The following is a 12,966-nucleotide window of genomic DNA, read 5'->3' as shown; positions in this document are numbered from 1 at the left end:
AACTCCTTGGAATTACTACTCAGGTTAAATTTACTGGAGAATTTCCATGCAAATAAAAAAAAATAATGAATACCCTATCTGTGCACAATTATTGTATTATTTACACTTTCTTCCATCTTATGAGAATATTTTCAAACAGTGTAGCTTCTATAGAAAATCTATGTAGAGTTCTTTTAAGGCATAAGATTAAAAAATCTTTTGTTCTTAAGCTCATCCTCATAGCCTAGAGGCACTTACTTTTCTCAAATGAAGGAGTCACCGACCCACTGGTGGTTATGTCTGCTACTGGCTCTGTGGATGGGCAGCATAATTCACCGTTTCCCATAGAGCAGGAGCAGCAACCTATATAGATAAAATATAGGTTGTAACGGGAGAGTCCAATCACAAAAAAATGGACAATGTAAAGAGATGCCAAATAAAACAAAACACCCCCTCAAAAAACCCAACAAATCCCCAAATTCATTTATATACACACAGAGATTTTCCATACAGCCTCAATGTATGGGTAGCTATCAAAAAGGATTTAAATATGCTTATATAGAAATTAACATTTAAGGCGTGTCAGACAAAAGATCAGCCCCTTTACGTATTGCCTCTTCTTTGTACAGGACAAAGAAAATGTTTTTGTTTGTTCCCCAGCTGGTATCTTTTTTGGAACACCAGGGAATTCCCATAATTAATTAAAATTTTTTTAAGGAAAATGTTTTTACCCATGCTATGTTATTAGTTTCCAGTGTGTTTTGGGAAATAAGAATTTGACTACTTTCCTAAAATACAGCTTTGATTTCACTACTCCTTGGATGAATTCTAGTTCAACACAGAATTCACCCAAACCCTTTTCTCTTCTAAGTTTAGCTCAAAACTCACTTCTTTCAAGAACATGTCTTCTACCAGTTTCGACGATGCAGTAAAAGCAATTGTATTCTTTTTTATTTTTAGATATATACTGCTGAAACTCTCTTGCTGGTTTTTAGGTAGATAGGTTTACAGAAGGCACACTGAGACACCTGCTATAGAGCTGTAATTTTACTCTGTATATTCAGAGAACTGCAAAGTGTCCTTTAAAACATCACACTCGTACATGGACACGGTGCTCCTTGATACGGATTATAATAGAATAACTTCAGTGATAAACTGCATTAGAACTTAACATACTAAAAAGGCATAATTCATAGGCTGAAATGTTCATTGATAATATGCTCTAATTTTTCAGTACTGTCATTAAAAATTAAAAGAAAATTTCAAAGTATAGAAACTATCATTTATAATAAAACTATTACAACTGTCTTTCTAAATTTAAGATAATGATGCCACAGAAAAATTGAAAAGAAAACACAGAAATCATCTGGCTCTGCCTCTTATCTTCAGAAACTTGAAGGCTCAAATCCACTAAGATAAATTGTTAAGAAAACAGATAAAAAGCCAGCCCATTCCAAGGACATATGTGTAGGGAACACACACATATAGCAGTTTTTCCCTTCAAACATGAGCCTTCTTATTTGTGTGTGTGTGTTTGTTTGTTGCTCAATAATACATCATGCTTATTTATTATCTTTTCATTCTACCCTTTGACCTCCTTTACCCATTTCTCCTATGCTCTACGCCCCACCTCTGGCAACTATCAACCTTGTTCTCAGTATCTATGAGCCTTTTTTCCCCCCAAAGATTCCACATATAAGAGAGATGATATGGCCTTCTCTTTTATTAACTGAACCTTTGATCTCATATTAAAGTAGGTTAATTTTCCTTTCAATTATAATTCCACACTTATAAGCAAGTCATGTGTCTCTGACAAATGTGTGGCGAGGGGCAGAGGGGAGTGAACTATTTTGGATTACTGAGATTTGGGGAGGTCAGGCTGGACATCTAATGTGCTGTGTATTAATACTATTAGCAAAGCAGAAAAGAGCAGACTGTAGGGAAGGAAAATAACCAGACAGCTTTAAAAACCTTTTTCCTAGGAACATGGGTGAATAGGCAAATAAACAAGAACTTTGCCTTAGCAGTTTTCAGGCGGCTTCAAAAAATCACGTCGTATCTTATCAACCCATCCATCTATCCACTCATCTAACAAATATAGGAGACCTGACACATGCTAGGTGCTGAGGCTACAATAGTGGGCAAAGCGGTCACAGCACTTATAGTCTAGTGGGTTATACTGATAATTTAAAAAGCAATTATAAAGCAGTGAGGTAAGAGGAGAGGTATGAACATTACAGGTTTTCTATGGAGACAAGCCATAACTGTCTTCTGATTCTCTATTTATTCATACAAAATGTCCCAGCTAGTTATCCTGCTGGAGATGATGATGACAGGGTTTAAAGAATATCTATGATACTGTTTATTTGCTATTTTTAAAGGACAGTGAAGACAGCAGCAAAAGTCTCTGGGCTTAAGACACTTAGTTTAGGACTCTGCACACGTTCGCAGGACTTTGGTGGACACTTCTAAAACACTCGCAGGAGAAGAAGACTTAGAGAGTGGTGAATGGTCTTTACAACCTATCTGAAAGCATACAGTAGACTGATTTATAGGATAAATGTTAAGAGTCCACAAAGAAGGCAAGGAAGGAAAGGATGCTGGGCATGATCAGAAAAGTAGTCTAGATGTCAGAAAAGTGGCTTTTAAAATTTTAGTGAACACATACACATAATCCTTAAATTTCCATTTTCAAAGGGAAAATAGTCAAGAGGACTCAAAAGAATGAAATTCTGATGCTATAATCACAAAGGATCTAACAAAGAAATTAGTGAACACTACCAATAAAATGAACTAAAGGAGGCCTGATTGAAGCAGGGTTAATGTAAATCACTAGTTGGCCAAATACAGCCCTATGTAGTGGGACCCACAGTCCTGTGTAGCAGGTGTTATCAGCATCAGATATAGAAACCAAGGCACAGGAAACTTGCCTAAGACCAAATAATAAAGTTCTAGAGTCAGACTTGAACCTAGGCAGACTGGTTCCATATCCCTGTTTCTACCCCCCATCCTATCTCCTTCCAGTTTGGGATGATGAAGGACGGGAGGGAGGGAGGAAGGCAGGCAATATAAGCAGTGAGAGTTGTGGGATCTTCTTCCTTTTAAGACAGTTAAAATGATTTTTAAACCTTTTCTCTTTCTTCTCTACTTATCGCTATTTACAACTAATAGTTTTAACATCAGGCATCTCTCTACTCTACAAACTCTCTACACAAAATGGAAGCCATCGTTTACACTTCCCAGCACAACGGTCGATGTCTATGAAATCTCTGCATGTACCAATGAATCCAAAATGCAAACTCTTGCTGAATTCTCCTCATGAACTGAGGCAAAGAAAGAAAGTGAAAGTGAAGTCGCTCAGTCGTGTCCGACTCTGCGACCCCATGGACTGTGTAGCCTATCGGGCTCCTCCGTCTGTGGGATTTTCCAGGCAAGAATACTGGAGTGGGTTGCCATTTCCTTCTCCAGGGGATCTTCCTGACCCAGGAATTGAACCCGGGTCTCCCACATTGCAGGCAGATGCTTTATCGTCTGAGCCACCAGGGAATTGAGGCAAACCCCATAACAACTGTTAACACATTAAAAAAATCACTGATTAGGGTCATACTTTCACATAGGGATATAGGTTCACTATAAATAAACATTTTAGGCTTTGCAGTCCACTGGGTGTCTGTTGAATGTCTCAATTCTGCCAATATAGCATAAAAGAATCCAGACAATACAAAAGTAAACGAGCACGTCTGTGTTTCAATAACACGTGATGGACACAAATTTAAACTTCATATAACTTTCAAGTGTCATAAAATAATTGTTTTTTAAAATTTTTTCTTCAACCTTTTAAAAACATAAAAGCCATTCTTAGGTCTGGGGCCATAAACAGGTGGCAGACTGCAGTTTGCCAACTCCTAACTTCTACCGTTAACCCTGCTTCAATTAAGCCTCTTTAGTTCATTTTATTGTGGTGCTTACTTGATGCACTGTTGTTAAGTTAACAAACATAGATGTTTAGTTTCCTAGAAAGAGCCTTCCTGCAGTTGTTTCTCTTCTCTAAACTCTCAGGCCCAAAGAAGTCTAAGGATTAGACTTATTCTCACAAAAGATTATCCTCATAAAAGATTTATAAATAAGAATCTAATAAATGAACTTGTAAGCTCTTTCTATTATTGACTATGATTCAAGTTCCCCATTTTACAAATACCTGTGATATTGAAGATAATTCAAGGAAGTTCCCTTAAAACATTTAGAGTACATGCTATATAGGCATATAAAAGTTTCTTTATATTTAAGGATCATACTTGTTTCTGGGACAGAACTTGCAAAAGATTCAGGTTCATTTGCTGGCGCTGGACTGTCCTCAAAAGCAGTGTTTCCCGGCTCTGCTGCTTTGTGGTCCTGAGACTGGTCGAAACCTTCATAGCGTCCTGCTTGGGAGGTGCGGTTCATACACATGAGTGATATGCCAGCTATCACGATACTGCAGAACAGGGTAACTGCTGTGATGATCATCTGTCAACGTTGCAGAGAGACATTAGGCCACTTTTCACAAGCCCAGCTTGATAATCTTAGTAGATGACTTAAGGGCACTTTTTTGGTGGAAAATGCATTATCTCAATAGCTATAAATGCTCTATAACAGTGGTTCTTAAAAAAGAGGAAGAGTATGGAAGGAATGTAAAGTACTTACAGAGAAATTAGGGTTTGTCTCTAATCAACTGCGATGTCTAGATGTTCTTTTCATTATGTATCATGTCCTTGGTTTACGCTACAAGTAATCTAAAGTAAGTGAAAGTGATAGTTGCTCAATCGTGTTCGACTCTTTATGATCCCACGAACTGTAGCCTGCCAGGCTCCTCTGTCTGAAATTCTTCCAGCAAGAATACTAGAGTGGGTAGCCATTCTCTTCTCCAGGGGATTTTCCAGACCTAGGGATCAAACCTCCCGCACTACAGGGAGATTCTTTACTGTCTGAGCACTTATAGACTTTTTCTTCACATCAGAGTTTTTGTTTGCTTTAATACATAGCTCAAGTGTACTTTAACTAGAGACTGTATATGGTGATAATACTAAAGGTAAGTAATTGCAGCTAATAGTTATAATCTTCAGGTAAAAAAGACATATGTGTTAGTTGCTCAGTCGTGTCTGATTCTTTGAGTCCGACTGTAGCCCACTAGGTTCAAATGGAAATCTCCAGGCAAGAATACTGGAGTGGGTTACCATTCCCTACTCCAGGGGAATCTTTCTGACCCAGGGATCGAAGCTGGGTCTCCTGCATTGCAGGGAGATTCTTTACTATCTGAGCCACCAGTGAAGCACCCAAATAGGCTTAGGTATGTAAAATCATTTTTTTTTAAATTTCATTTTCTTTTTTATAGACATCTAAAAATATTTATCACATTTTGAGGTGTAAGTTAACAAAGTAACATAGAATCACGAGTGTGATAAGCAATAAGTTGGAACAAATTTTCAAAATTAATTTCAATGTAAGTATAGCAAAACACATTAAGCAGCTAAAAAAGAGACATTCTCAAGAACAGAACTGTCAATAAACTCTTCTCACCTGCTCTTTTCCATAAAAGAAGGCTGAGTCAATGCTTTCTCCATTATGTTTTCCAGTTATCAAAAGAACACCAATAAGGAGAGCAGGAATCCTATAATAATGAGAGTTTAGAGAGAAAAAGAGAGAGAGAGAGAATGAATAGTCACTGTGTGTGTGGGCACAGGTAAGCAAACAGAAAGCTACCAACTTACCCCCAGCCAGATATGATGATGATTCCAACAGGAATTTGTACCCTTTCTCTCTTTTTCAAAAGAAACAAAGAAATTGCTAGAAGGCCTAAGAATAAGAAATAGAGATTAAAAGATAGGTGATTATTCTCGATGTTGATCAAACTTCATGGAACTTTAACCAAGCTTATTTCAATAATAGTCTGTAGTTCTTGCCCTAGAATTTACTCCTTCTAAATAAATGCTTTTCCCAATATTTTGAAGCAAGTTTTCTTAATTCAAAATCATTTGTTTTCCCTCCTATACTGCTTCTTTACTAAAATCTTCTTGTTTTATACATGAGGATTTTTTCAAAAAGCCCAAATCATTTTGTTCTTTTGACTCATGTGTTTGGAATCGAAGTATATTTGTGGAAAAAATTTTTAACTGGATACAGAACAATTCTAAAAATAATAACACCCCCGTTCTGCTGTTGCTAAGAAAGTATAGGCAATTCTCACAAAAATTTGTTTTTGGAAAACTGACCAAGTCTAAATGATGGGCCTTAATATAAACTTAATACAGAAACAAATGTTTTAAACATTTGGACAGATGTTTTAAAAATATTTCATGAGCTTTCCTTATACTTTATACCCAATTATTTAGAAGTAACATCTTATTTAATAAATTTTACACAGCTATAGAAGCTTAGAACTTTAGGGTTGGAAGGGACCACTGTCTTAAATTAATGCCTTCAATTATAGCTGTGTAAACAAGGGTTTGCCCAAGCCACACAGCCAGCAGAGGGCAGAGCAAGACTAGAAACCCAGTCTTCTGACAGAGGGTTACGTCCTTCAGCTCTGTTCAGTGTTCCTAAAACTCGTCTGTTGACCCATAGGGATCTGGGAATTTCTATGAGAAATGTTGTCTTTTTGGTTTATTTGCAGTGGTGACCATCTTATAACCGAAGCACACTCTTATTATTTCAGGGTTTACATCTGGTTTTATATTAAGTTTGAGCCAAGTGAAGGCCAAATGATACCACAACAAAGCTCAAATTAACGTTCTGTGGTAGTCTGAAGAGGGAAAAGCAGTGAGATAACCAGGTCATAAACCCACTCATCAAAGTAAAGGTAGGCCAAAAAAAACCCAAACAAACAACCAAAAAACCCTATCAGAGAAGTGAGTTCAAGCTGTGATTCAGATCAGCAAAATAAGATCCTTTGTCATGTCAATTAATGTTGCTAACTACTTCAGTTCAGTTCAGTCACTCAGTCGTGTCTGACTCTGCGACCCCATGAACTGCAGCACGCCAGGCCTCCCTGTCCATCATCAACTCCCAGAGTTCACTCAAACTCATGTCCATCGAGTCGGTGATGCCATCCAGCCATCTCATCCTCTGTCGTCCCCTTCTCCTCCTGCCCCCAATCCCTCCCAGCATCAGAGTCTTTTCCAATGAGTCAACTCTTCGCATGAGGTGGCCAAAGTACTGGAGTTTCAGCTTTAGCATCGTTCCTTCCAAAGAACACCCAGGACTGATCTCCGTTAGGATGGACTGGTTGGATCTCCTTGCAGTCCAAGGGACTCTCAAGAGTCTGCTCCAACACTTACTGAGCTTGTATTTTTGTTTAAATCTAATGAATTTGCTTTGGTTTTAAAATTGTATATTAGCTGTATATAATGTCCAACCAGCTGATGCAAAGAGCTGACTCAATGGAAAACACCCTGATGTTCGGAAAGATTGAGGGCAGGAGGAGAAGGGGGTGACAGAGGATAAAATGGTTGGATGGCATCACTGACTCAATGGACATGAGTTTGAGCAAACTCTGGGAGATAGTGAAGGACAGGGAAGTCTGGTGTTCATGGGGTAACAAAGAGTCAGACACAACTTAGCAACCGAACAACAAGGAATTTATACCTAGATTTAAGATTATACAGATTAAGTAACACTGTGCTAGCAATAATACAAACCAACACTGAGCTCCTTGAGAATTGTTTTTCTTTATACGGGACCCACTCAGTTCTCAAGTTCAAGAGATCCTATCATACCAGTGCTCCTCCCAATGCATTTGCACTCTCTATTGTTTCAGGTTTAAGGTGCCAGGGAAACAAGCAACCAATCAAAGGAGTGCCAACTGTGTTATAATAGTGAAGGGACTCTTGAAAATTCTAATGTTTATCATTTTATTCCTGCCTTGTGAAAATATTGACAAATGAAAAAAAGGCTCAGGCTAGGCCTGGATGTCTCACTGATGAAGCTGTGAGAGCTCTTGCCTGAATCAGCTAAACTCTTTGGGCCTTATTTTCCTCATTTGCAAAATGAAAGGTTTCAACTAGACTGGTGTTCCCAAAAGCAAGACGACTATAGGTGGCACAAAGATGAACTTTTTTTACTAATTATGTGTTTAACACATGCTTGAAAAAATTTTAACTAGCACATAAAACCTGGGATTTTACCGAGATAAGGCTAAATTTGTAATATTAAAGTTAAAAAAATAAGTTAATTTTAAGAGGGAAAGAAAGGACCAGTGGTATGCAAATATGGCAAAATTGATGAGGGTGGTTTGCAAATAAGTAAAACTGAAAATGGCTGAACAAAATGATTTAAAATGACCTTTTAGATCCAAAATTCTGTTATAATAATCTTAAGGTTAAAGGGCACCTTCATTAGGGTCAGGAAATTCAGAACAGCTTCTTTGGAGATTTTGGTATTCATGCTTGAAGAGGATTTCAGAGAAACTTGGGGCTTTTTGATAAACTGAGCTCTTTACTGCTCTCTTATTCTCATTATAAATCTAACCTTAATAAACCTCAGTATTAGAGATCAAGTTGTTTCTTCTGTATTTGGAAATAATCTCTAGGCTCTTTTAACTTGACAGCTCATGAAAACTCTTATACCATGCAAGGTGTACTTGCCTTTAAAAAAGTACAAATCTCCTCTTTGCACTGAATTCATTTTGTAATTCCTCACCGCATTGTTGCTTCACTTCAAAAAGCTGTTGACATAGATGGGTCCTGCTTTTGATCCTGAAGGCATGAAATCAAAAGCCTATTCCCACCAGCCACTTCCCGACACCTGCCTCCTAACAGTGGCTATAACTAGCGCAATAATTCTACAATTTCCTTTTGTGTGCCATTTTACAGGTTTGCATTTGTGGAATGACTACAAATCAGCCAGACTGACTGACTATTCACAAACATACCAGAATTCGTGCACCCCAATTAATGTTTTCCTTCAAATGAGCAATGTGCTAAAACATTCTGAATATCCTTTTTGGAGCCAGTTGAAAGGAAAAATATTTTTTTCTTACTGACTATTCTTCTATTTCCATATCCTTTTAATCACCTGCTTTTCTTGTTCTTATATTACTGCTCTTCCCTCTACTTAATAATACAGTTAAATTTGTTGAGCGTCTACCAAGCATCAGGCATAAACATCCATATTTAATTTAGTTCTTAAAATAACCCTGTAAGGTGCTTACACATAAGGAACTGAGACCGCAAGTCAAGTCATTTGCTTTGGGCAGAATGATAATTATTGTTCATTCAGTTCAGCTGGGCTCCAAGTGCGCTCTGGTACACAGCTCACATCCTCATCCCCCTCTGCCCATTCCTTCTCTCCCTGCCTGCTTCCAGTGCTTGCACCCGCGATGGCTCAAAGGGGCCATCAGCTCTGCTGACTGTGGCCTAGAACCCAAGGCCCTGAGGACAAGGACATGCGACTGGAAACCATCTGAGCCCAGGCAGAAACATAGAAACAGAGTGATCAGGAAACAGAACTCAGCTTTGCAGACTGCCTAGTTAGTGAGTACAACTGCCTGAGCAGATTCCCTCATCCTGTACTGCTAGACTTAAAATAGATCACTAGAAGCTGGAACCTCAAGCGATGGAGGGGAGGGGGACCTTAAATTTCTCTTCATGATCCAACTTACCTGTCCACAGGTAGGTGCTATAGAGGGAGCTGTACAATAAGACAAACACCAGAATTTGTCCAACAAAATTTTTTTCTTTAACAAAATTCCATATCATCATTCCAGCACAGACGATAGACTGAAGAAAAAAATGATAAAAAAAATGAAATCAGTCATATTCACATGACTCATACTTATGTGTTTTATTCATAGCAACTATATTCATTTAAAATTATGCTGAGCAATTAACTATTGCATCTTAGTTATACTAAAACAGTAAGTTTTATGATTAAAAACCTTTTTACACAGTACCTTTAACAATGTACATATTTAATTGAAACAGATAATGACAACATTCTAAATCCTAAGCTTATATTTAGTAAAGGTTTACATAGAAAATGCTTAAACTTCTTTCCAGTATAATTTGAGACATGCAAAGATTTAGCTAGAAAAGTAATAAGAAAGGTTAATTTTTAATAATTTAATTACTTCTATAAAAAATGCAAAGTTATCACCAACTGTCATTACACTTGTCTTTTAGTATCCACGGAGGATTGGTTCTAGGACCCCTCCTTATCCCCTGACAGATAAGGATACTCAAGTTCCTTATACAAAATTCTATAGTATTTGCATACAACCTATGTACATCTTCCTGTATACTTAAAAAAATATTTTTTTAAATTGAAGGATAATTGCTTTACAGAATTTTGTTGTTTTCTGCCAAATATCAACATGAATCAGCCATAGATATACATATGTCCCCTCCCTCTTGAACCTCCCTCCCAACTCCCTCCCCATCCCACCTCTCTAGGTTGTTATATAGCCCCTGTTTGAGTTCCATAAGTTTCTATATACTTTAAATCATCTACAGATTACTTATAATACCAAATACAATGTTAATGCTATGTAAATAGTTGTTGGCATATGGTAAATTCAAGTTTTGCTTTTTTGGAACTTTCTGGAAATTTTTTTTCTGAATATTTTCAATCTGTGATTGGTTGAATCTGAGCATGTGAAACCTATGGATATGGAGGGCCAACTTTATATAGTGCAAGATCCAATGCAATATTTAATTAGGAATAAATTAATTATAATCAAACTGCAACAACTGATTGCATTTGGTAAAAAACACTTTGATTTTATAACTGGAAAAACCCAATGAAGAAATTTTCTCCTCTATAGAAATATCAGTTCAGTCGCTCAGTTGTGTCCAACTCTTTGCGGCCGCATGAACCGCAGCATGCTAGGCCTCCCTGTCCTTCACCAACTCCTAGAGTCCACCCAAACCCATGTCCATCGAGCCGGTGATGCCATCCAGCCATCTCATCCTCTGTCGTCCCCTTCTCCTCCTGCCCTCAATCCTTCCCAGCATCAGGGTCTTTTCCAATGAGTCAGCTCTTCGCATATAATCAATGAAAAAAACATAGCTTTAATTATTTGTAGGTTTACTAACCTGAGCGATGAGTAAATTAGTTGTAAGCATATGAGGAAGCTGTTTATATTTCTTGCTCAAAAGAAGAATAGCCAAAGACCAGATCTTAAAGACAGAGTTTCAAAAGTTATTCAGGTTTCTTAGTAACTACTTATTAATTACTAATTTTTATTTTTAATTACTAGTTACTTATTAGACTCTTTAAAGAATTCTTTTATCCTGGTTCAAAAAGGAACTGCAATATTTTACTTATTTTAACCTTAGTTTCCAAAAGGGTATTAAGGTAAACTAATATCCAAAGTAAAATAAAAAGCATGGGGAGAATGCCTTGACCAGGGCCACGTTCCAACTTTCCCTACCTTTGGTGGCTGGGGTGGGACATAGGTTCACAGCCAACTATTCAGAAAAAGAGATGAGTGGGAGATGCAGTTATAATGCACTACCGTAAATTTTCCCTTTTTGATTCCACCATATTGGCTCATGAGGTATCTAAATTCCAGGCTATCTTACTTCCAACAACACATGTCACCCTCCTTAAGATGAATTTTCCTGCATTCTTTACATTTAGAAGGATACATAATAGTTACCTAAAATATGCTATTTGATTTCCTTCTTTCTTCTCACCTCATTGTCGAAGTTATGTTGTCTCTCCCTCCTCCACCAAACTGCCCTCTTATCAATAGGCATAGATTTTAAGAATATGTAACAGAAGCAAAATTTCTTAAAAAGTATATTAATCACACATGTATTTGTTGCCAATGTATATATTCATCCTTATCTCCTTTGACAGCAAATATTGTCTTTTTTTTTAAAGCCAGAATACTATCTGAATTCAGTAGGCACTCAATCTACAAGATACTCTAGCTGCAAAGTGTATAAGGATTTAATATGGGCTAGATATATTCAAAAGTTTCATTAACATTAAATGGGTGTTTGGTCTTAATCCCAAAGGTCCCTGACAAAAACACAGTTCTACAATAGCTAGTATCTGTATAGTGATTCACCATTTGCAGAATGCTTTTTATATATATTGTCTCATGTAATCCTTAAAACAAACCATGGAAATAGGTGACGTTATTATCTCTATTTTATAGATGAGAAAACTTAACCTTAGCGCAGTTAAGGTTACTCCACAGAGAAATACAGCTAGTCTGTGATAGGTGCATGCAACATGCTAAGCTACTTCAACAGTCTCTGACTCTGTGTGACCCTGCGGACTGTAGCCCGCCAGCCTCCTCTGTCCATGGGCATTCTCCAGGCAGGAATACTGGAGTGGGTTGCCATGCCCTCCACCAGGGGATCTTCCCGACCCAGGGATCGAACTCGTGTCTCTTCTGTCTCCTGCATTGGCAGGTGGGTTCTTTACCATTGAGCCACCCAGGAAACCCCAGTTTGTGACAGGACCAGGAGTCAAATCCAAGTCTGACTAAATCTCATGCCTTGTCTGTTATACAATTCTACCTCTCCAATGGACAGGCAAAACTCAGAAGGCTGATATTACATTTTATGGGCAGGCTTCAGTTTTCTCTATTGTACAAGAAATTAGGTTTTTATTCCCTAACTTTCTATTACCAAGCTATTTTCAGATTCATTCTGTGATTTTCATTCATTTTTATACTGAATCATACTTACCAAGGAGACCAGGCTGATAATACTTATATCAAAACTAACATTCTGGATGGCATATGCCAATGGCTTAGGGTCCATGGTAGGAAAAGTCAGTAACCAGGCAGAAACGTACATGATCGGTGCAGACACAAACGTGCTTATTACCATCCCTGAGGTTATCTGCCAAAATGAAATCAAACTGAGGAAGAGTCACAGACTCAAACAATTCACATAAGCTTTAGCCACAGCACACCAAGGCATTCTAAAATAAAAGCATGAGTCAGTAAAAAGACATCATAGAATCCAGCATGTTATCTAATAGCATATTCCCCTT

General features: G+C 37.6%; 1 protein-coding gene across 12 annotated transcripts in view; it reads right to left on the bottom strand.

Moving 5' to 3' along the window:
* The window catches only part of GPR155 (G protein-coupled receptor 155), a 40,047-nt gene that overhangs the window by 12,638 nt on the left and 14,443 nt on the right, over positions 1-12,966 (bottom strand). For all 12 annotated transcript variants that reach the window (XM_060409750.1, XM_042243702.1, XM_060409752.1 and 9 more), the window contains 7 exons: positions 12,657-12,812; positions 11,046-11,129; positions 9,614-9,731; positions 5,727-5,811; positions 5,536-5,626; positions 4,275-4,485; positions 238-342 (listed from right to left, as the gene is read on the bottom strand). In XM_060409750.1, the coding sequence (XP_060265733.1) occupies positions 238-342; positions 4,275-4,485; positions 5,536-5,626; positions 5,727-5,811; positions 9,614-9,731; positions 11,046-11,129; positions 12,657-12,812 (850 nt within the window). The remainder of the gene's footprint in view (positions 1-237; positions 343-4,274; positions 4,486-5,535; positions 5,627-5,726; positions 5,812-9,613; positions 9,732-11,045; positions 11,130-12,656; positions 12,813-12,966) is intronic.

This window comes from Ovis aries, chromosome 2, assembly GCF_016772045.2.
Source record: "Ovis aries strain OAR_USU_Benz2616 breed Rambouillet chromosome 2, ARS-UI_Ramb_v3.0, whole genome shotgun sequence".
Lineage (NCBI taxonomy): Eukaryota > Metazoa > Chordata > Mammalia > Artiodactyla > Bovidae > Ovis > Ovis aries.
This window is presented reverse-complemented; position numbering and strand designations above follow the sequence as displayed.